At 41.8% G+C, this 24,405-nt stretch overlaps 1 protein-coding gene across 1 annotated transcript; it reads right to left on the reverse strand.

Annotated features, from left to right (window-relative positions):
- Positions 1 to 372: 372 nt before the first annotated feature.
- LOC114080289 (zinc finger protein 709-like) lies at positions 373 to 24,004 on the reverse strand. Its single transcript, XM_027921841.3, is given in 6 exon segments — positions 373 to 5,019; positions 5,814 to 5,874; positions 6,141 to 6,267; positions 17,271 to 17,390; positions 21,672 to 21,792; positions 23,876 to 24,004. Coding segments are annotated over 4 exon segments (1,680 nt in total). The 5' UTR covers positions 17,301 to 17,390; positions 21,672 to 21,792; positions 23,876 to 24,004; the 3' UTR covers positions 373 to 3,557.
- Between the last annotated feature and the right edge of the window lie 401 nt (positions 24,005 to 24,405).

The following is a 24,405-nucleotide window of genomic DNA, read 5'->3' on the forward strand; positions in this document are numbered from 1 at the left end:
AGAGGATCAGCACACTTGTTGAGCTGGAGGCATAGCATGTTGTACTCAAGGGTCTTGGTGAGCAGGTCAGTTGTTATTAGGTTGCTAGAACTGCATGTTACACATAACTACTTTTTTGTGTGTGTGCCAGGTATTGAACCCAGGGCCTTGTGCATGCATGGGAGACAAAACACTCTACCATCTGAACTACACTCCAGCCCTTTGTCTCCTCTTCTTTCTACACAAATTGCTTCTGAAAATTTGGGGATAGTTACTCATGCAAACTTGCAGGTTGCACAGGTTATCTTCATCTGATCCCCACTAATGCTCATGTTCTGTGTGGTTAAGTGAAAGAGTTTTGCTGCCCAGTAACCCACAATGGAAGTCATCATGTCAATCTTCAGGAAATGTGATTTATTCTTGTTCAGGATAGTACACAATGCAGTGTCATTTTCTCCAAGGACATCAAAACTTTTTCTCATCCGACTTCTGAAATGATGGCAAACAGCAGTGCCAAGGAAACCCACACTGACAAAGGAGTTTGCCCTCAGAACACTGGGGGTAGCCTCTCCCATGCTTTATTGGAAGCAAACACCATTGTTTCCTCTTCCTTTACCAATCAGTACCTGTACCATCAGGCACCAAGGATATAAACCCCATCAAGGCTGCACACTACAGTATCAAGGGAAGCAGACACACAGAAAATAGAAAGGCCACAGCTGCACTCTGCATAATCCAAACCTGTTAGACAACTAGGGATGGGCTTGGTTCACTCTCGCCCTCCTCCGCAGCTGCCATGAGGTAAGTAGGTCTACCCTCCTACACCATTCCACATTATGTTCTGCTCCACCTCAGGCCTAAAGCAAGGCAGTCAGCCAGTCATGGACCAAAATAAATCTTCCCTCCCTGAGGTTGATTTTTCTCTACTATTATTGTCAATTCAGTGGAAATCCAGTCTGACACATAAATCAAACTGGAACATGTGAAGACTGTATCCGATTTCTTTTTCAGAATTTCTCACCCTGTGCAAATTGTTTTATGTTCTTCAAAAGAATTGGAAAAATTGGACACTTACACACATTTCTTTGTTCCATTACCTTTCATGTATAGGAAGTAAATATCACACATTTAGAAGGTTTTCTCCCTACTGTGAGTGAAATGGCTTTGAAAGCAAGTGGGGAAACTGACTTACCATGTTTTAATGTTCAGAGTTTCTGTCATGTGAATCCTTTCATGTATTTGAAGATGACTAGAGAAACTGAAAAATTTGCCACAATTTTTGCATGCAAAGTGCATTTCTACATTACCATTTCTTTAAGGCTTATTAGGGAACTGCACCACTTTTCTGATTCTTTATATTAGTATAGCATTATTCTAATATGAGTTACTTCTTGATTTTGAATGTAACTGCAGCATATGAAGTTTTCACTACCTTGTTTATATTCAAAGGGCTTCTCACTGTTATGGGATGATCACTCAGAAAACTCTCTAAGTCCAAATTTAAAGAAAATTTGAGAGTCTTTATTATCTGGCCAGAGACCCCTAACAGAGTCCAAGCAACCCTATGGGAGAACAGCTTCAAATTGTCTGTGGCCAGAGTATTTAAGGAAGAAAACCACATCCTACAGAATCTGCAAGTTGTAAGCAAGCAGGATACAAGTGCTGAGAAAGCAGGGAGCAAAAACAGACAACTACATCCTGGGTTTGAGAACATTTATGGGTTTACATCCTGTGCTCAAGTACAGAAAAACAAAAATTTTTTTTTAGCATCTTAAAAATAACTTATATGAGAGTTCATAGAGGAGTTATAAAAATTGAGTCATTATGGCTATACCAATCTATATTTGTCTATGGCTATATTGATTTAACCTTATCTATATCTGTTTATCTATAACTCTACTGGCCTACTGATTTATCACCTCACACTGTTCTATATTTTATTTCCTGTAGCTTAAATCCCAAATCTTACAATTACATGATTTACTACTATTACTTAGGCTTACTCCTAATGAACTTATGTTCTATGCTTACTTCTAACTTATTACAGGGCAATTTAACATTATTTATCCCATAGTACTTATTTTTTTATCTTATTTATTCTGCTTATCAATATCTTATATCTACAATCTATAATCTATATTGATTAGACTCAAACCATAACACTCACCAGTGTGTTTGTTCTTGTATTTGAAGGTAGAAAGATCAATTAAAGGCTTTCACACATTTTGACAGCCATAATACTTCTATCCAGTATGAATTTATGATTTAAAGCTGATAACAATAAGTGAAACCTTTCCGGCATTGCTTACATTATACTTGCTCAGCAGTATAAGTGCATCTGTTCTTGAAGGTGAGTGGAAGTACTAAACTTTTCCAGACTGTTTACATGCATACAGGCTCTCTGCAGTATGAGTTCTCTGGTGTTTTCAAACTGAATTGGAATAAGCAAAGGGTGTACCACACTGTTTATATTCAAGAGGCCTCTCTCCAGTATGATTTATTTCATGTACATGAAGACAATCACAACTTGTAAATGTTTTGCCCTACTGTTTACATTCAAATGACTCTTCTTTAGAATAAATATATGTATGTATGTAAAACCCACAGGAAGAAGTAAAGGCTTTCCTTGTATACATTCATAATGTTTTTTCCCATTATGAGTTTTCTTATGTATTTGAAGAAGCCAAACTATTGAAGTTGTTACCACAACACTTACGTCATAGGGTCTTTCTCCTCTATGAGATTGTTCACTTATATTTTAGGAAAAGGGAGAAAATATGAAAATTGTAATACATTATTTATCTTCATAGAGCTTCTCTCCAGGGTAAGTCTGTTCATGCATGTGAAGATGAATGGTAAAACTAAGTTTGACCACAATGCTTACATACATGAGGCTTCTCTCCAGTATCAGTTTTTTCATGGGACTAAAAGCCATCAAATGAAGCAAAGCCTTTCCCATGTTGTTTACATTCATAACATTCTTTCCTGTATGAATTCGTTCATGTGGATGAAGTGGAATGGACTGCGTGAAGGCTTTGCCACACTGCTTAAATTCACAGGGCTTCTCTCCAGTATGAGTTTAATTATGTATTTGAAGGTAAGAGGACCTAGTGAAGGCTTTCTCACTTTGTTTACATTCATAGGTCTCATTTCCTATATAAGTTCATTCATGTGAGTGAAGCTGACTGAATATAGCCAAACCTCTTCAAGGTTGTTTACATTCATAGGGCTTCTTTCTTATATGAGTTCTTTTATGTTTGTGAAGCTGAGAGCTTAATACAAAGTCTTTCCCACATTGTTTACATTCATAGGGCTTCCTTACAGTATGAATTATTTCATGTGAGTGAAGGTAACTGGATGATGCAAAGTCTTTCCCACATTGTTTACCCTGATAGGGCTTCTCTCCAGTATGAGTGTTTACATATTTGAAGGTGAGAGGACCAGGTGAAGGTGTTCCCGCATTGTTTAATTCATAGGGCTTCTTTCTAATGTAAATCTGTTCATGCACATGAAGATAGGGGTAAAATAAAGGCTTTGTTTAAATTTATTTATATTTGTATACATTTATATGAGTTTGTTCACGTTTGAAGGGAAAAGGGCCAGGGGAAGGCTTTTCCACATTGTTTACATTCATAGGGCTTCTCTCCAATATGAGTTTGTTTATGTATTTGAAGGGAAGAGGAAGAAGTGAAGGCTTTTAAACATTATTTACATTTATAGGGCTTCACTCCAATGTGAGTCTGTTCATGCACATGAAGATAAGTGGAACAACTAAAGGCTTTCCCACATTGTTTACATTCATAGGGCTTCTCTCCAGTATGAGTTCGTTCATGTATTTGAAGGGAAGAGGGCCAGGGGAAGGCTTTCCCACATTGTTTGCATTCATAGGGCTTCTTTATACTATGATATTTTTCATGTGAGTGAAGGTGACTGGATGTAGCAAAGGCTTTCCCACATTGTTTACATTCATAGGGCTTCTCTACAGTATGAGTTTCTTCATGTGAGCGAAGGTAACTAGATCTACCAAAGGCTTTCCCACATTTTTTACATTTATAGGGCTTCTCTCCAGTATGAGTTCGTTTATGTATTTGAAGGGAATAGGGCCAGCGGAAGGCTTTTCCACATTGTTTGCATTCATAGGGTTTCTTAATAGTATGAGTTTTTTCATGTGCATGAAGATGACTGGATGCAGCAAAGGCTTTCCCACACTGTTTACATTCATAGGGCTTCTCTGCAGTATGAGTTTCTTCATGTGAGGGAAGGTGACGGGATGTAGCAAACGCTTTCCCACATTGTTTACATTTAAAAGGCTTCTCTCCAGTATGAGTTCGTTTATGTATTTGAAGGGAAGACGGCCAAGCGAAGGCTTTTCCACATTCTTTGCATTCATAGGGCTTCTTTACCGTATGAGTTTTTTCATGTGCGCGAAGGCGACTGGATGTAGCAAAGGCTTTCCCACACTGTTTACATTCATAGGGCTTCTCTGCAGAATGAGTTTCTTCATGTGCACGAAGGTGACTGGATCTAGCAAAGGCTTTCCCACATTGTTTACATTTAAAAGGCTTCTCTCCAGTATGAGTTCGTTCATGTACTTGAAGGGAAGAGGGCCAGGGGAAGGTTTTTCCACATTGTTTACATTCATAGGGCTTCTTTAGAGTATGAGATTTTTTATGTGAACAAAGGTGACTGGATCTAGCAAAGGCTTTCCCACACTTTTCACATTGGTAAGGATTCTCTCCAGTATGTGTTCTATTATACTTTCGAAGGGAACTGGAACAAGTTAAGTCTTCCCCAGGTTGCTTACTTCCATATATCTTCTCCCCAGTATGAGATTGTCCACATTTTTCAAAACTCCTGAAACAATTGAACTCTTTTCTGCACGTCAAATATCCATAAGGTCCATTGACATCATGCACTGACACTTGTCTTTGAACACTTGTGAGAGAAATGAAGGATTTCCTGTTCTGTTTAACTTCATATGGCTTCCCTCCACACTCCTCATTCTTATATGATTTGTTTGCACAGTGAGATATGATATGCCTATTAAGGAAAACATAATATATGAAGATCTGTCCACACGTATTGCTTTCACATAAACTTTCTACCAGAAATATCCTTTAAGACTAAGATTTGGAGCCAGGTACGGTGGTTCACACCTGTAATCCAAGTGACTGAGGAGACTGAGGCAGAAGGATCTCGAGTTCAAATCCAGCTTCAGCAAAAAACGAGGTGCTAAGCAGCTCAGTGAGACCCTGTCTCTAAATAAAAACACAAAAATAGGGATGGGATGTGGCTCAGTTGTCAAGTGCCCCAGAGGTTCAATCATGAGTACCAAAAAAAAAAACCCCTAAAATATGGAATCTCACTGAGGGTTTTTTCCAAACTGAGCACCTTTCAAATTTGTTCCAGAGCCTACCATATGATTTCTGTATAAAAATTACAAGCACAGTTTATGGCTGGCTCATTAATACTCTTACATTTATTAACAGGCATTGGACTTACACTATTACCCATGTCAGGGAAAGTACTGGTTTTCTGTCATGTCTACACTGTATTCTGTTTGAAAGTCAATGTAACAATTACTTTGCAAAACTGCTCCTCCACAGCTGCTAATGAAGCAGTGCTATTAAATACAGGTTGTTAGCACAGTCAACAAGTCAATTATTTTGAAAACACTAAACATGTCTTTTACATTAAGGTTAATTTTGGTAAAAAAAAAAAAAAAAAGAATAAACATTATTGATATCATGCTTGTTTTCTTTGTTTGTTTGTAAAATTATAGGAAAAGCTAGAATTCCCTCAGGGCTCTGATTCCTCTTATGAGTACAAATTACCTTACATCTCTCCCAGGATTTGTGTTCTGATCTTCAACATTTTGGTCTTCCCATCTGTCTCCTAAAATGTAGACCCAGAACAGTCATTATGGATCATCGTGATTTTAGAATGCATTTTGAGATTTACAATTTGGACAACTATCATGCACTAATAAAAAAGATGGAAAAAAGAAAAAAGACAGAATTATGATATTCATGCTGCTGAGTGCAATGACATTGGGCCCAATTTATTCCCCAGTTACTCCCTTTTCCACATTCCACATGCATGAGCAAAGTATACCTCCCAGGTGCTCTGTCTTTCATTATGTAATGAAACATCATTCTTACCTATAGAAGCCAGGTTTCTAAGTACTTCCTGCATCACATCTCTGTGGAGATTCTTCTGGGAAAGATCAAGCAGAGCCCACTCCTCCTGGGTGAAGTTCACAGCCACATCCTCAAAGGCCACTAAGGTCTAAAATATGCCACAAACATGTAGTGCAGACCAGGAGAGACTGACAACATGAGGGCTCTATTCTCAACATGTGAGATGTTCTCACATTTCTGTGGTCTCCATATATTTATTTCATGATATGGTTTTTGAAACTTGTACTCTATATCTGCACTCACTTCCCAAACAAGCATTCCAATGTAATAGCTACTTTTCTATCTAGAAATGTAGCAGCAGAGCAAAAACACCCTTCTCCTTGTGGAGTCCAAGGAATAAGGCACGCTCCTGGGTCACCCCTAAGGTCTTTCTAGGGTGCATGTCTAATACATGGAATAATAAAGCCCTACTAACTCATGTGCAGAAGAGAACTAATATTAGTCCTCCTGACAGTACCTATTCTGAAAAATGCCTACTGACAAAGTGGTACTTTAGTGGGTAGGGGGAGCTAAGAATTTGGGAAGGATCATACCAAACTAAGCATTTACACTGAGTCAGAGTGCTTTAGAGGGTACATAAGCAACATAGGACTTACTGAATGTTTGCTTACCTTCAGATATCCTGTTATTTTCTTCTACTCTTAAATTAGAACTTCAAGGATTAAAGTCCCCCAACCCCTCAAAAAGAAAAAGAACCCTCTGAATAAAGAATCTCAGAGCTTCCCTAGTAGACAACATTTAATTGAAGTGGTCAAAACATAGAAACTAGGGATTAAGCTTATCCTGTGTGATAACACCAAGAAAATCAAGTAGAATTTGCAGGTGCTTCATCAAGAGAAAATATTTGTCCAAGAACAATAAGAAGTTTTTAAAAAAGTAATACCTATCAATATGTTCTAGACAGCAGACCTTTGGTTTATATAATATACAGTCATCTACCACATAACAATGTTTTGGTCAAAGACATTTTTGGTTAATAATGGACTACATACACATGGTTATCAGTAGTAAAGAAAAAAGCAATGTGTTTGTAGGAATGATTGTACAAAAACACCTACTGCATGATCACCTTTGGTATCTTGTAAAGTCTAATGCTGTGCAAGGCTGTAGCCTAGGAAGCCCTGAAACAACAGAGTCTAGGGATGTAATAGGCTGTTCCTTTTAGGACTCTGTGGTGTCTGTGCAGTCATGAGGCAGCCTAAAGAAGAACACCCAGAATGTTAAGTGACACCTGACTATAAATAAGAAACTTTTAAATTATACTATTAAACACAGCATAAGATTAGCAGAAAGATGAACCAAGAGACAGACCAAGAGAAAAGAAAATTTCAAATTCATATGGAAATTGACTAAAGAGATAGAAAGTATTGTGGAGAAGTGGAAACATTCACATGCAAGTTAAAGTATGAGTCAAGGCTGGGCTCTGAGGCACATGCCTATAATCCCAGAGTCTCGGCAGGCTGAGGCAGGAAGATCATAAATTCAAAGCCGCCTTCAAAAAAAGCAAGGTGCTAAGCAACTCAGTGAGGCCCTGTCTCTAAATAAAATACAATATAGGGCTGGAGATATGACTCAGTAATCGAGTGCCCCTGAGGTCAATATCAGGCACCAAAAAAAAAAAAAAAAAAAAAAAAAAAGATGAGTCAAGACAAACTGGTATCTAATTGAAAAAAATACATTGTTTTCCTCAATTCCATGGGCAAACATTAATTGATATTAGATTCTGCTGTGAAAATAAAATTAAAACAATTTTTTTGCTAGAAAAAAGGGAAAACATTTTTACATAAGAATAGTTTTAAGGAAGAAGAATGGGAAATTCAAAGTATTAAAATTATGTGGAATTAACAATGAGAATGAGTGGAGGAGAAACCTGTAATCCATGGGACATCAGAGCGCCACAGCACATTGTGAGATGCATAAAAGCACAACTAAAATGGAAAATAGCCAGGAGGGGGACTGAAGGTGAAAGCCACATAAAAATGGTTATAAACTATCTGCAAAGTCTTACACAACAAAAACTAAAAAATACTTCTGAAGGAAGTGATGCATTTTGACGATAACTGGTATTTGCCAGCATACAGAATTGTAAATCTCCCCAAACATTAACCATGAAGTCAGTTCAATCACTTTCCAAATACCAAAGACATTTTTATACAAAAAGAAGAGGTATTCTTCTAATGTTCACATGGAATTGCAAGACACTCAACAATGAAAGAAGAAGAAAAAAGAAGAAGCATAACACTTCGTAATTTCAAAATCTGCTCAAACTACAGTAACCAAAGTGTACAGGTCACAGCACGGCCAGATCTGGAGGAAAGGCCCGACCTCCACACTGAGGCCCGAAGATCCAGAGGAGAGGCCTGTCCCAGGCCCAGAGATACGTAGTAAGGCACCTTGTGCTGTGGTTCCTTATTCACCAAAGCATGGTTCCAAAGCCCAACATCAGGGTACGTATAGGCTTGAGGCTGCCACCACCACAAAACTGAGATATCGCAGCTTCTATCAAGAGACAACAATAAAGACTTGGTAAGACATCACCAAGGTTCCTGTGATCCTGGCTGCACCAAAGGAATCTCTACTAGGGGTGATAACAGTTATCCTGTTGCTGAGGTGACAGGGAGTCTTGCATGGGGTTCCCTATCTCTTGTTTCTCCTACTAATGATTGCCCTCTCATTAGTCATATAATCTAATACCTCCATTCTCTCACATCCTACCTCATAAACATCTCAGCCAAGCCCCACCCTCTCTTCTACCTAGAAACTGTAAACCATTACAGAAACCTATTGACTATATGGTAGAAGATAACCAAACTCATCATTTCTGATTATAGTGACAAAACTGTAAATATAAAAATAGAAGCTAACTGATCTATGGCTGCACATTGGGTACATTAAGTGCTGTAATATTGATCTCCCCCTTAAAGGTGAGGTATTGGTAACTTATAGGAACACTATAAGACAATAGGGAAGAAGCTGTCATACCTCAGATCTATACATCAAGAGAGGAAGACACATAGACATCATAAAAAAAACAAGGGAGGAAAGTGCCCCAAACAAACCAAGATACCACAACAATAGTATCCATAGATAGCACCATAGATGATGTATCAGAGAAGGTGTTTGGAATATACATAACTAAAATGATCTGGGAATTAAAGAACAACCTAAGTGAGCAGATACAGGCAAAAATCGATCACTCCAACAAAGAGATGAGAGAGAAATATAAGTTGCAAGCGATTACTTCAAGAAAGAGATAAAGATACTGAAAAAAATATAAATCCTCAAAATGAAAGAAACAATAAGCTAATTAAAAAACTTGATAGCATCACCAATAGACTAGATCACTTGGAAATGAGGACCTCAGACAATGAAGAAAAAATATACAATCTTGAAAATACAGTTGACCTCACAGTGAAGATAGTAAGAAACCATGAACAGAATATCCAAGAACTATGGGATACCATCAAAAGACCAAATTTAAGATTTACTGGGATAGAGGAAGGTTCAGAGATTCAAAACAAAGGAATGCACAATTTCTTAAATGAAATAATAGCAGAAAATTTCCCAAGCATGAAGAATAAACTGGAAAATCGAATAAAAGAGGCCTATAGGACACCAAATGTGTAAAATTACAACAGATCTACAACAAGACACATTATAATGAAAATGCCTAGCATACAGAAAAAGGTTAGAATTTTAAAGGCTGCAAGAGAGAAAAATCACATTACCTATAAAGGAAGACCAATTTGGATCTCAGCAGATTTTTCAACTCAGACTCTTAAAGCTAGGAGATCCTGGAACAACATATACCAAGTTCTAAAAGATAATGGATACCAACCAAGAATCTTATATCTAGCAAAATTAAGCTTCAAATTTGATGATGAAATAAAACGTTCTATGATAAAAAAAAAAAGCTGAAAGAATTTACAGCAAGAAAGCCTGCACTACAGAACATTGCAGGCAAAAATATTCCATGAGGAGGAAATTAAAAACAATGATGAAAATCTGCAAAGGGAAGAACTACAATAAAGAAAAAGCCAACCAAAGGAGGAACCAAGTCAAGTTAAATGTCAAAAATAAACAAAAATGACCTGTAATACAATTCATGTCTCTTTCAACTCTTTTTGATAAATTTTTTCACATAAAAATTTTAAGTACAATATCATTTAATTTTTCAGGTTTTGGTTTATCTCATATTTTTTGTTTTCCATTTCTCTTCACAAAGTTATATAAATATGTTCTTTAAAACATTTAGTATTTTATATGTTATATTTTAATATATAATTAATCTGGCATTATATATACAGTGCCTGTGATATGAGAGGAGGTATATTTTACTCTCTTATAATTTAAAATCCAGTAGTCAAGATTTAAGGATGAAAAAGATCAGAGTAAAAATTGTTTAATAAGGTATTTATAAAAGATAAGGGCAAGGTTGAGGGAAACTAACAAGTTTTGTGAAGCACCTTTCCTTCTGTAAACTTGGAGAGGTAGGAGGTGAAAGAAGAGAGAGCTATTATGAAAAACTTGTAGGAGAAGGTGACCTAACTGAAGCTATTCCCACCAAAAACTTGTAGAAACCAACTCACAGTCTAAAAGAGTCTTATAGGAAGAATAAAGTACCATGCTCTACTCCTGTATATTCTAAGTTCATCTCTTGGTGTCCCTCTCTGATGGAACTCAACAAGAAACCACATCACAAGGGGACTTATCATGCAGCCTACATCATGAATCGCTAAAAGGAGAAAGATGAAGAAAGGAGCCAATATGACAGGCATTGGTCACATGAGGCCAGTGAGTATCTGAAATGTGTCTACTCTAAATTGAGGTGTGCTATGTGTTAAATAGACATTCGATTCCACAGAATTACTAGGACAAAGAAATGAACATGAAATATCTTACTAACAATTATTTTCCTTGCAAATTATGTTGGTAATCATTGGGTTAAATGAAAATATATTAAAATTAATTTATCTAAAGTAAAAGAGAACAAAGTAACATTCTGTATCTTGACTGTAATACTATCTATGTATCTATCTATCTGTATACAGTCATTTTTTATATTTGTGTTATCAAAATTCATATAAATATAAAACTAAATAGGGCAAATTGTACCATATATTTAAAGTCAACAAACACGACTTTAAAAAGAAATCTAGGACGTGAAGTATCTTAACAGGATTAGGCACATACTAACCACCTGATAAATAATGGCTTTTATTATGAGTCATTAAAACAACCAGCATCGCACACACCTATAATCCCAGCGGCATGGGAGGCAAAGGCAGGAGGATGGAAAGTTCACAGTCAGCCTCAGCAATTTAGCCAGGCCCTAAGCAACTCAGTGAGACCCTGTCTCTAATAAAATTCAAAATGGGGCTAAGGATGTGGCTAAATGTTCGACTGTCCCTGAGTTCAATCCCTGGTACCCCTAAAATAAATGAAAGAAAGGAAAGAAAGATAAAAACAACCAGCATCAAGCTGTTTCATAGTTGGGTAGGGAGGGGGAGCATGGGAGCAACAGACAAACACTAGATAGGGAAAAGGGGAAGGAGGAGAAGGGAGGGGGCAGGGGGTTAGAAATGATGGTGGAATGTGATGGACATGATTATGCAGAGTACATGTATGAAGACATGAATAGTGTGAATATACTTTGTATACAACCAGAGATACGAAAAATTGTGCTCTATATGTGTAATATGAATTGTAATACATTCCATGTCATATACAACAAATCATAATAAAAAGAAATTTAAAACAAACAAAGACATAGTAGCACAGGTTTAAATGCAGACACATACCGCAATGGAGGAGAATGGGGGACCAGGAAGTGCTGACCCATACAGAAGGAGCCAGATCTTTCCAAGTGTAAAGAACCCTGGGGAATGAACGGCTGGAAAAACTGTATGTTCACATCAACACCAGAAGTCAGACCCCACCTCACAGCACATGCATACTTGAAATCTACATGGAACAAAGTCATGAAGTAAGATGTGAGCCTCACAATTCCTACAAGAAAACACAGAGCACACGTCTCACAACACTGAATTTGGAAATGGTTTCTGGGATATTATACCATCTATAAGATTCATGAAAGAATAGGTAAACTTAATTTCACCAAAAATACCTTTAGTCCTGTCATTGCAGCAATGAGGCTGGAACTACGGATGCCATGCTAAGTGGAAGAAGGCAGCACAGAGGGACACACTGCGTGTCCTCACACAGGGAAGCTGCCAGCTGATGTCACAGAAAGCACTGAGTACTCACCAGATGTGAGGAAGAGAGGAGAGGGTACAGCAGGGCTGGGGGAGGAGGCTGGGTCTCAGGTGACAGGATACACTCAGAGGAGCCAGCACTTCCGCTCTCTGGCACAGTAGGGTAGCCATGGTGTACAGTATGCCACTGTGGTTTTCATAATTCAGCTGGGGAGCAGTCCACAGACACCAAGAAATGGCAGATGTTAACAGACGGAAGAGCTGACGCCCTGATCTGATCATGGCACACTGGAACAGGTGCGCGACTAGCTCACTGCTCCTCGTCCATATGTGTAACTTAAAAGTGCATCAGCATAGAAAGGAAAAATGGTGTCCTCCATGGACACCATCTGAAGATTAAAATGGCACCCCAAGGAATTGTAGAAAATACCTGTGCATCGAGCCTCTGGAGAGGTGTTAATACCTGGAATGAATGAAGAACAAGCCGCTGACAAAGCTCAACCCATCTTCAGGACATAAACACACACATACCTGGCAAAGAATACAACACCCTGAAGAAAGCCACAGGGATCTAGAAAATGTGAGGCTCCACTGCAGGATGAAAGGCTCTCACCGTGACAAAAAGAAAAAGTCAAGGAAGGCTGCTCTCACCACTTCTGACAACACAGCAGAGGTGCTCCCAGGGAAGCCAGGAAGAACACCAAGGTATTCCAGACCTCAGGGCCAACTCACACAGCCCCAGACACTGAGCAAAATCAAGGACTTCGCCAAGCACACAGAGGTGGGCACAGGCTCAGGCTCAGACCCAGACACACTCACCAGAAGACACAGCAGCCACAGGCACCAAGACGGGAGGAGACAGCACACTCTGCGCCCTGCACCACCTCTCTCCCCATCAACAGCGAACACCAGACATGGTGCCCAACTGACTGGTTTTGCTGGATTCCTGCTCCCTAAAACCTCTACTGCAAGTGGAAGGGGACATCAGATGGGCTTTCATCACTGCAGTGCCTACCAGAAAGCCTGCTACAGGGTGGAGATCAGTACCTCAGAAGTGGTGGGGCTCTGACACACACAAAGGCACAGAGGGAGGCCTCCCACAAATGTCCTCACAGCTCACATCCACTCAACTTTCACAGGTTTAAGTGACCAAGCCCATCTCCCATGTCACACTGTGGCTCCAGGATCCCAAATCACTTCACAAAGTTGGGGTAATCCAAGTGATTTCACAATGGAGGCTCTCATGAAATCCTTTACTGCAAAGTTTACAGTAGAAATATAAATATAAATATAAATGATTTTGAAAACCTGTAAACACCCAAGAGGTAGATCTGTTCCCAAGGTCAGCAGTGAAAAATTAATACACAAATTTCAATAAAAATCAATTTAAAATAAAAAAAGTCAACTTCTGTACACATGAAATACTGAAATGCAATTAATTAACACAAAACTTCATTTACAATAGCACCACAAGAATAAATATAGAATAATAACATAAGAACATACAATACATACATAATAACTAACACAACAAAAAAGTATAAAACTTATTTCCTAAATCGCAACACTTGTTGGAAGAAGCTCAAGATGCAAACAAAAGAAAAACCATCCCATGCTCATGGACCAAAGTTTTAACATTATTAATGTGGTGATACCTTCAAAAGAATCTACAGATTCTATTTACCAATGAAATCCTAAGTTGCTAAGAGCCAAGTATATGATGCATGGCATTTTTGGTTGAAAGGTGATGCCAGCTAGCCATTGAGATGATATGATTATGTTAAGATTTGCATTCATATGGATATTGGACTCCTGCTGTTCACCTAGGCCTGCTATGGGACTCCTGGAGAGTTCCCATTGGTTGGGGAAGTACAGTAGGAGGGAGTTCCGGGGGAGGAGCTCTCTCTGCCGGTTCCGGGAGGAGGCCGCGAGGGTGGATCCAAAGATCTTCCCGGGCGCGTACTGGACATTGGCGGCAGTTTCAAAAAATAAAGTTTGTTCCTGCTTGAGTGGCTCGTGATTTTGTGCCCAGCCAGACTGCGGCACTAAATGAAGATTTCTTTTTAGAAATTGAAAACATCATATGACATTGCAAGGGACCGAGAATAGCAAACAACTTTGAAAAAGAGAAGAGCACTTTGACTAGCACGTCATGAGCACAAAACTTACTTCAAGTCAACAATAACCAAGGGTGCAGTAATCACACCAGGAACACCATGTAGATGACGAATGACAACAGTTGTGGGGAGCAGGAGGTCACCAAAACAGCAGTGGAGCAGCTCCACATAGAAACCCAGGAAAACCTGCAGGACCACTGTGATGCTACAACAGCATCAAATCTCACATAACTGCAGGATGCACCTCAGTGAAACACGGCTGGAAGCTTTGAGGAGGTCTTACCTGTCCTTGCTGCAAACCTGGGGACTCAGCACCATCCTGCAGAGAGCAGCCGGAGTGCCCAGTGTAACATCAACACGCTACAGTGACAGTCATCACAATCCACAATATGCATGGTATTGAGCTAAACCAGGTGCCCATCAACAGATAAAAGGATAAAGAACATGTGGTACACAAACACAATGGAATTTCACTCAATGCTAAAGAATGAACTTATGCCACTGGCATGAAAATGGGTGGAACTGGAAGACAACATGCTTAGTGCAAAAAGTGAGAGTCAGAAAGCCAGCTGTTGAATGTTTTCTCCCATATGTGGCAGCTAGAGCAGAATCAGGGAAGAAGTGGGGTATGAGGGATCTCATGAAAGTAGAAGAGAGATCAATACAGTAGACCAAGGAGACTGAGAGAAAGGGAGGAGGGTCAGGAAAATAGAGTAAGAGTAGAATAAAACTGAACAAATTATGCTGTGTGCATGTAGGAATATGTAACAAAAAAATTCCATTATGTTTCTCTATAAGGCATTAATTTGAAAAAAAAAAAAAACTATAAATAAATAGGAGGAAGGCCAGTAGCATAGAGGAAAGGAAACAGGAAGAGAGTAGGAGAGAGAAAGAGGAGTTACTGGCATCTGAAGTGGAGAACATTACATCCCATGCTTGCATGTTACGTAAAAACTGAACCACAACATTAGCCAGGCACAGTGGTGCACAGCTGTAATCCTAGCAACCCTGGAGGCTGAAGCAGAGGATGAAAGTTTGAGGTGACCCTCAGCAAAGTAGAAAGGTCCTAAACAATTTACTGAGACAGCCTCAAAATAAAAAACACAAAGGGCTGGCAATGGGGCTCAGTGGTAAAGAGTTCATTCAATCCCTGTTGGCAAGGAGATAAATAAATAAAACAAACCCCAATATTATGTATAACTAATCTACTAATAAAATCAGAAAGAAAATAGAAAGCCAAAGAAGGGTATAATTTGAGAAAATACCAGTGTAAGCAATGCCCTGGGTATGACACTCAATACCACAAAGGACATGAAAAAGACACCATAGCCTATTAGGGACTTTTTTTCTTAAATTCCCAAAATATGTCCAATGAATGAAATGATAACAGAAAAGACTTTTCAAAAAAAAAAAAAAAAAAAGAATATTTCACCTTGCTCACCCCTGAATAAATACATTTCACATTTAAGGAAAACCTGAGTCTCAAATAAGGAAGCATTCATTTCAAAGTGAGGAACACAGAAAAGGCTGGGGCTGAGGGAGCACAGATGTCTCAAGCTCAAGGAGCAGGTAAGGTCCCTATGAGCTGGGCATCCTCCCACCTGGTCCTGCTCACTGAAACACTCCATGATCCAGGAGACCTGGACCATGACTCCAGTCTAGGAGGCTTTTCAGGTTTGCACAGCACTGCACTGGGGTGGGTGGTCCTTATGCTCTGGGAGAGTTTTCCTCCTACACAACTGTGAGAGAATGCAAGGGCAGGAATCATTGCTGACCTGGCCCCTCAGCACCAGCATCCACAGGCTCACTGTCCACCTGTCTCCAAGGGATGGGAACAGGGCTTGGGGGAGACAATATCGCTAGGAGGGATCTGTCTAGATGAGGCCTGTTCTAGCACATTCCTCAGCCAATGGGCCCCCAGCTACTCTCCTGAGAGTCTGTACCCCATACCTCAGATTGCCCTTTAGAAGGAGGTGACCCAGGGCCTAAAATTCCCTGTACCCTGCAGGACACAGGACAGCTTTTGGTACCCAGAGGTAGCCCCAGAAAAGGACAGGACAGTGGCTAAAGAAACAGGACCCCAGAAGAGTACAAAAGAAACTCCTACACAAAGACATCCTGGCATCTCTGGTGGGGAAGGTAAAGGAAGAGAGACAGGAAGTTGTTTCACAGTGGAGCTCCGGGTGACTCTGCACTGCTCTCACCACAGGGCAAACTCATCAACAGAAGACACATCTTTGAGGCTGTGCCCACTTGAATGTAGTGTGAGGAGCAGAAAGTTGATAATGCTGTGAGCTGGAGAAGAATGTGGATTCCAGCAATGTCATCAAAGAGCAGAAATTTTGAAGATCTACTGAGAGCCCTAACAGGCCCTAAATGGGGGAAAGCAGGGTGACTTTTGGGGAAGGAAGGACAGGGACCCCTCAAACCAGCATCCTTCACACAGGAGACCCACACCCGAGGCAGGATCCATGAGGTCCTCTACCTTCACTGCACACTAAGGGGCTGGGACTGAGGTCCAGCTGGGCATAGAGGGTTCTTCCAAAGATCAGGCAGACCAGGCAGCACACTGGGAACCCACCATGGACCAGCCCATACCATAAGCTGAAGGCATCAAGGGCTGAGCTATAGCAGCATTTGACTCTGGAGCCGACAGTTGGGAGGCCAGAGTCCAGCCACAGATGGTTCCCACCAGTTCTAAACAGCCCACATTCCCCCACCCCCCACCCCTGTGATCTGACTTGGCCCCACACACTCACCACTTCCTGCCTTCTGAGGAGTCCAGACATCCTTCCTATGGATCTCAGCAGGTGTAGGTCACAGGGAGACAGATCTGAGACACAGCCACTTGGGCCTCATGCAGCAGAGAAGACACAGTCCTGGAGATGCACAGGGTGAGAGATGAAGGCCTCTGAGACTGTGGAAGACCACCCCCTCCCACCAGCTGCCTGCTACTTGCCCAGGGTTCATAAGACCCCTGCATACCCCAGCCACATATACAAACTTGGGGCCCTGAGTGACAGGAGATGTAGCCGAGTCCTGGGTAAATAGGCCAGAAGGACAGAGTCTTGGCAAAAGTCCTTTTCAGACAGCATTTCCTCCCTGCAAGGGGACCTGCCCCATCAGAGGGACATTTCCACTTAGGCAGGGCTGAGACAGCTCTCCACAGCCGGCTCTGTTGTCTTCCTGCTCCTCTGGGCACAGAAACACAAGCATGTGTGAGGAATTACAGCCTTGGTGTTCAAGGCAGCCAACCCTGACCTCAGAGAAGGTAGGTGCCAGGTGTGGCCAGAATGGAAGGGAGGGAGACAGGCATCTATCACTTGAGAAGAAGCCAAGGCTGCATGGCTAAGGCCTCCTCACACTTTCACTCTCAATCAACTCTTTTTCACCCAAGAAAATAAAAAGACAATCAGGAAATACAATTAATAAGTGCATGAAAAACTAATTATATGGCAATAATAAAAAAGAATTCAATGAATGGAAAAGCAAGCCCTTGAACCACCTCATGTAAGGAGACTGCTTCACCCACAGTACAGAATGAAAACCCACTTGCAGAGAGGTAAGCACATTCCCAAGTTGGGAGCCAGGCTCTGACAGCTGGCCCCTAGAGGGCTCATTCCCTGGTGGCCAGGAGGGGACAACTAAGTATTTCTCTCTTGAAACCCATCATGCCCCCTGTCCTATAGGTTTTCTGAATAAGAAGACAAAGAAATTCCAAAGGAAGAGATTGATACACTCACATCTATGAAAAATGAGGCTCCTGCATGAAACAACAAAAGGGTACAAGAAGGTTGCCCTACATCAGGGGAAATGTCTGCAGTCTTTACAAAGAAAAATAAATTCATGTTGAGGGAATATTAAAGGAAAGAAGAAATTACCTCACAAACGAATTAAATTTGAATTGAGTTTTAACTGAATTACATTTTAGAAAATTACTGAAAACCTTTCCAAGAACATGAAAATACACAAAAAAAATGCTCATAGAAATAGTATTCAGTAAAAAGCAATGTACATCCACATGGAAGTAAACAAGAACAGACATGTATTAGAGATATACACACAAGGATTAAAGGCCAGAGAGCTGATCCATACAGTGCAATGTAGTTTATCCATAATCAATAGCCTGATGATTTCCCAATGTGTACAACATAAAGTGTGCATACTTAGGGGCCAAATTTTTTAAAAAGAATGGAATTATCAAGAACATAAAAATTACACTCAAAACAAGTCAGGGTCCCAAAGCAAAAACAGTGGAGGGACCTGGGAGAAACACAGCCTAAAACAGCAACATGAGTCTAACCAACTGAGACAGAGACCACATACTACATGTTACGGTCCCACAGTAATAGAGTACTAATGGCAACACAAAGTTATTGAAAACTCAAATAAGACAAAACCAAGTAACATTCTGCTTCCTCACACATGGGTAAACAACCAGGAATGATAGAAAGAATCGGCACTGTCCGCACCTTCAGGCAGAGGTAGCAGAGACCAGGGCAGCCTGCCCAGGGCCAAGTCATCTCTGTTTGGGTGGGGATATATGGGAGTTTAGAATCTGACTACACTGAGCATTAAAAATATATTTCAAAGGGCTGGGGATACAGCTCAGTTGGTAGAGTGCTTGCCTCACATGCATGAGGCCTTAGTTTGAATCCCCACCAGCAACACACACACACACACACACACACACACACACACACACACACAATTATATCAAGAACTCTCAGTTCTTCTTTACATCAAATTACTCTATCCAAATAAATGTTAACCAAGAACATAAAAATACTAAGTTCAATGAAGAAATGAAATTCCTGGCCAGGCATGGTAGGGCACACCTATAATCCCAGAAGCTATTGAGGCTGAGGCAGGAGATCATGAGTTAAAGTTGGCCTCAGCAAAAGGGAGGCACTAAGCAACTCAGTGAGACTCTGTGTCTAAATCAAAAAATACAAAAAAAAAAAATATATATTTTTAAAGGTGATGAGGATGTCAATCAATGTTTGAGTGCCCCTGAATTCAATCCCCAGTACCCTAGAGGGGGGAAAAAAAGGTTCCTAAGTACTTGGGGGAAAACTGGAATTTTGTGGCAGTAAGAGTTGATAAAGGCTACATCAGAAGCAAGCTCAGATAAGCAGCCTGTCACCCCCAGTTCTCCAGGAACCCTGCTTGGTAGCTAAACACATTCCCAAGCATGGGGACAACTCTCACAGTGGATGCAGCCTAGGTGGCTCCTCCTAGGAAATGAGGAAACCTGAGCAGCTGGACATTTGGTTCTGGAAGGTAACTGTGCTCTCCTCTCCCCAGAGTGAAATGTTCCATCCTGCAGGACCTCAGTTCTCACTGACACCCAAGCACCCACCATCAGGCACATGAGGGCCCTCACCTATGAGGCCTTTTCCCTGAAACCCCTTTTGACACCTAAAACGTGAGTCTGATGAACACCAATCCATTCTCCAAAACCACTGGTCATTCAACAGTTAATTCTGACACCACCAGGGTCAGCACAAACCCTGGTTCAGTGTCAGCTCCACTGCCCCAGTATGGATGCCAGGTGCAAGGCAGCCAGCCACACTGCTGCGAGCAAAGAACTACTAACTGGGGACTTCCATCTCCCCCTCCTCAAGTTCAATGATTTGATTTTAGCAAAGCACATTGCTTACATTCAGCTTACTATAAAGGATACAGCTTAGGATTGGCCAAAATAAAAAGATATGTAAAAAAAATGGAAGAGTCAAAGAGAATTCTGGGAAAGATCTATGAATGAAGAAAATCTCTTCCTCTGCATTCTGCTATAGCAATTCTGCACAGAGACCCCTTTCCCATCCTGACTTTGAAGATGCTCCCCTTCTTTTTAAAAAAAAAAAAATTATTTTATTTATTTATTTTTATGTGGTGTTGAGGATCGAACACACTGCCTCACAAGTGCCAGGCAGCACTCTACCACTGAGCCACAATCTCAGCCCCATGAAGATGCTCCCTTTTTAACTCAGACACCCTCTGATACTAAAAATCCCTCCCCTATTTTTTCCCCCTCATAAGCAATTAGGGGAACAGTTTTCTCTTCAGGAATCAGAACAAATACTTGTTAATCAAACTTGACTTAAGTTTTCCTCCTTCCTCCAGGACCCTGAACTCTGACCCACTGGCACCTGGAGACAACATAGGACCCTTCTTCCTGGTGCCTCTTAAGAACAGGCTGACTCCTCGCTGTCCTCCCCTCCAGCTTCTTCCTAACCCTGTTTGCCCCTCTCTACGACGCAGCCCTTTTCTGCAGGAGCTGTGGGTGCTTGCAGAGCTCACCTGTGGTTTTCCCCCCTCCTGCTCCTTTAGATAAGTTGCTTCTCACCCAAATCTGCACTTGTTTCATTGCACACTCTGGGATCAATATGCACCCTCAGAAAGGGGCTCCCTTTAGCCTTCCCATCTGGTGCCCCACCACATCTGCCTGAGGATCCCCAGCTTTCCAGAGCTCTGTAGTTTTTCTGTATAAGGGAGCCTTCCAGGGTTGGTGTGAGCAGCCTGGGCCTCTGCAGGAAAGGCTGCCCAGAAAGCTCTGACTGGACCTTCAATGACCTCCTTTTGCAGAAGGAAGTCTGGCCTTGAGTTACAGTCACTGGGATCAAGGATCTCTTCTTCTCAGTTAAGTTTTCTTTTCTTTTTTTTTAAACATTTATTTATTTATTTTTATGTGGTGCTGAGGATCGAACCCAGGGGCCTCATATATGCTAGGTGAGTGCTCTACTGCTAAGCCACAACTCCCAGCCCCTCAGTCAAGTTTTTAATCAGAAGAGATTTGGTGTTTAGAGAACCCAGTAAAATCACTCAAACTTTATGTCTGTGTTTATCAGAGGAACAATTTTAAACACTCACATTTAAATACTTCAACAGGAAAATCAAAATTATTCCTTTTCAGACAATAAACATGTTACTCAATGCTATATCCAAGATAATATTTGATAATCATCACAGGTGACTATTATTAGGAATTAACTAGTTTTGGTCAACAGAATCAGTGTTAAACATTCACCTGCAGTTCACAGGGTACAGAACAGACCCATCCACTGCCAAACCACTGCAAACTACAGGAGTGGATATTTTGGTGAATCTCTGTAATGAGCCAATTCATCTACCACAATGGGTTGGGGAAATATACTCACTTTCTGCAACCATATTAGAAGAAATCTTCCCTGTTTCTTTTCCCAGGTAGCATCCAAAAGGCCAAGCCCTGGAATTATATTTTAAACCACTCTTCCATCCCCACTGCAAAAAAGAACACATCTAAAGGGAGAAAAAAAATGTACATAAAAATTTTTGACTAGCCAGGTGCTATAGTGCAGGCCTGTAATCCCAGTGACTCCAGAGGACGACATAAGAACCCAAGTTCAAAACCAGCCTCAGCAATTAGCAAGGCCTTCAGCAAAATAGTGAGGTTGAATCTTTGTGATAAAGATACCAACTTCTTGGGGCTGGGATTGTAGCACAGTGGGGAAGCACTGCCTTGCAAGTGTAAGGCACTGGGTTCGATCCTCAGCACCACACTAAAATAAATTAAGATACTGTGCCCATCTACAACTTAAAAAAAAAAAAAAATATATATATATATATATATATATATATATATATATACAACAAATTGATATATACATATATACATATATATGTATATACCAATTTCTCTACCACACTTTCATCTGGAAATGCATGCATTTCTGCAACCACACTGAAACAGAGGTTTTCACTGATTCTATTCCCAGGTATCATTCCCAAAGCAAAGGCCTGCAGTTCTAATTTAAATTTGCAACATGCTCCCCTGCAAAAAAAACAGAAGTCATCCAAGAAACGCAGTAAACTCACTCTGGGGAAGAAAAACAGTACGTAAAAATTTTTAGAGAGGGGGAATATAAGACCTAATATTTGTGTGTTTTCTGTTTTTTTCTATCTCCCCCCCCTCCCTGCCTTATACCTCTAGCTTATCCTTTGGAAATATTTTCTAATCAGCTCTACTAATAAGCTACACTTTACAATTACTGAAAAACTGACCCTAAAATAAGTGGGCAAGTCTTTCCAAGGCAACAAACCCAGGGAGCTGCAGCACCACTGGACACTGACCTGTTAGACTCTAGCTTCAGGTCAGGCCATTTGTCACCAGGCACATCCTCCCAACCCCCACCTGCTGCTGAAGAGCTTTGTAGCATTTTGTTCCACCTTGCTGGGATCAGTTTCCCCTGCTCTTTGGGATAACTGTTTTCCTTCAAAGCTCTGAGTGCATCCGGAGGGCAGGAACCATGTCTGTCATGTTACCTGAACACCAGCATCTCACTGCCAGACCTGGATATCTCCAGCTGCTCCCCTGAGAGGCTGCACCCCACACCTCAGGCTGCCCTGTAGGAGGAGGTGACCCAAGGTCTGAAATTGCCTGCACCCTGCAGGGCACAGGGTAGCTGTGGGCAACTTGCAGCAACACCAGAAAAGAACAGGGCAGTGATTGAACACATAGGTCACAATGTGGTGGCCAAAGGACACCTATGCCCAAAGACAAGGCACAGTCAAGACAAAGGGAGGCATAAGTACCTTTTAAAAACAAGTTCCAGATAATTCCTCTCTGTTTTCCACTCCTGGGAAATGTTTACCCATATTTTTAAAATAAAATATTTTAAATGTGCCATTCATTAATAGGAGAAACTACCACAATTAAAACACTATGAAACAAATAGTTGGCAAAGCGTGCACTGGAGGGTGCAGCTGGCATCTGGGAATGCGGGAGGGAACTGGAATTTCAGGTTTCTGCTGCCAGTCTTGGAAGGAGCCAGGCTTTGAATGGAAAATGGACTTGATACCCTGTTTCCTGCACATTTAGGAGTATGTGTCTGTAGGACGCACAGGTTAATCCTGGGGAGAAACAGGGACCCCTAAGGCTAACACAGAACACACCTGAGTCCAGAACCCTGACACCCTCCCCTGCTCACCACACACCCTGGGAGCATCAGGCCACATGAGCTGGCCAGAGCTGACCCAGGGATGTCGCCAACAGGGAGGAGAAACAGAGGACAAGGATCTGTTGCCCAGCCCACCCATGGGACAGGGGCCCAGGGCGACCTGCCACAGAGAACTCGGCCGCGCTCTGCAGTTTACCTTAGGGACACGCCACCAAACTCACCCGCAGACCCAGGATCCAGGGCCACCCGCCAACGCAGACTCGAGCACGCTCCGCAGCTAACCTCAGGGACCTGTCATCCAACTCATCCCGCGGGCCCAGGGCCACCCGACAGTGGGGAATCCGCCCCACGCTCCGTAGCTCACACCACTCGGGTCCCCAAGGCAGGTGGTGACCGGGTCTCGCCAGTCCTGGCCGCACACTCACCGTTTTGGGCCACCAGGGTGACCCGCCGTCCTCCGGAGGAATATCCCGGGTACCCGAGCTCGTCGGGGACTCAGGCTAAGCAGAGGACCTGGGGATTCGGGAAGAAGACGCGGAAGCAGTGGGCGAAGAACTCAGCGAGCAAGGAGGAAAACCCCGCGAGAATGCGGAAGCCCGCCCCTCCCCGCCTTCTGCGCACCTCATTGGATAGTTCCTCCCCGGCGCCCCTGATTGCCAGGCTCCGCGCACCGCCCTTGTCTTGAGTGACAACTTACGTCACCCAATCGGTGCTGTACTCGGCCCGAATGACAGGTTCTTGGTCCAGCCCCCTTTCCAGACGGGACTTCCCTGCAGTGCCGGGACCTGAGCGCGGCAGTAGCTCTGGGATCCCACCGGGCGTGGAAGGCTGGATCTGAGGAGCGCCCTGGGCTGCTCCGCGGCGCCCGCCCAGTCCGCAGCTGTCCCACTGAGAGCTTCCCATTTAGCCAGCTGGCGTCTGTTCCCTGCCGACTCGAAAGGGAGGCGAGGGACCG

Source organism: Marmota flaviventris, chromosome 5, assembly GCF_047511675.1.
Source record: "Marmota flaviventris isolate mMarFla1 chromosome 5, mMarFla1.hap1, whole genome shotgun sequence".
Classification (NCBI taxonomy): Eukaryota; Metazoa; Chordata; class Mammalia; order Rodentia; family Sciuridae; genus Marmota; species Marmota flaviventris.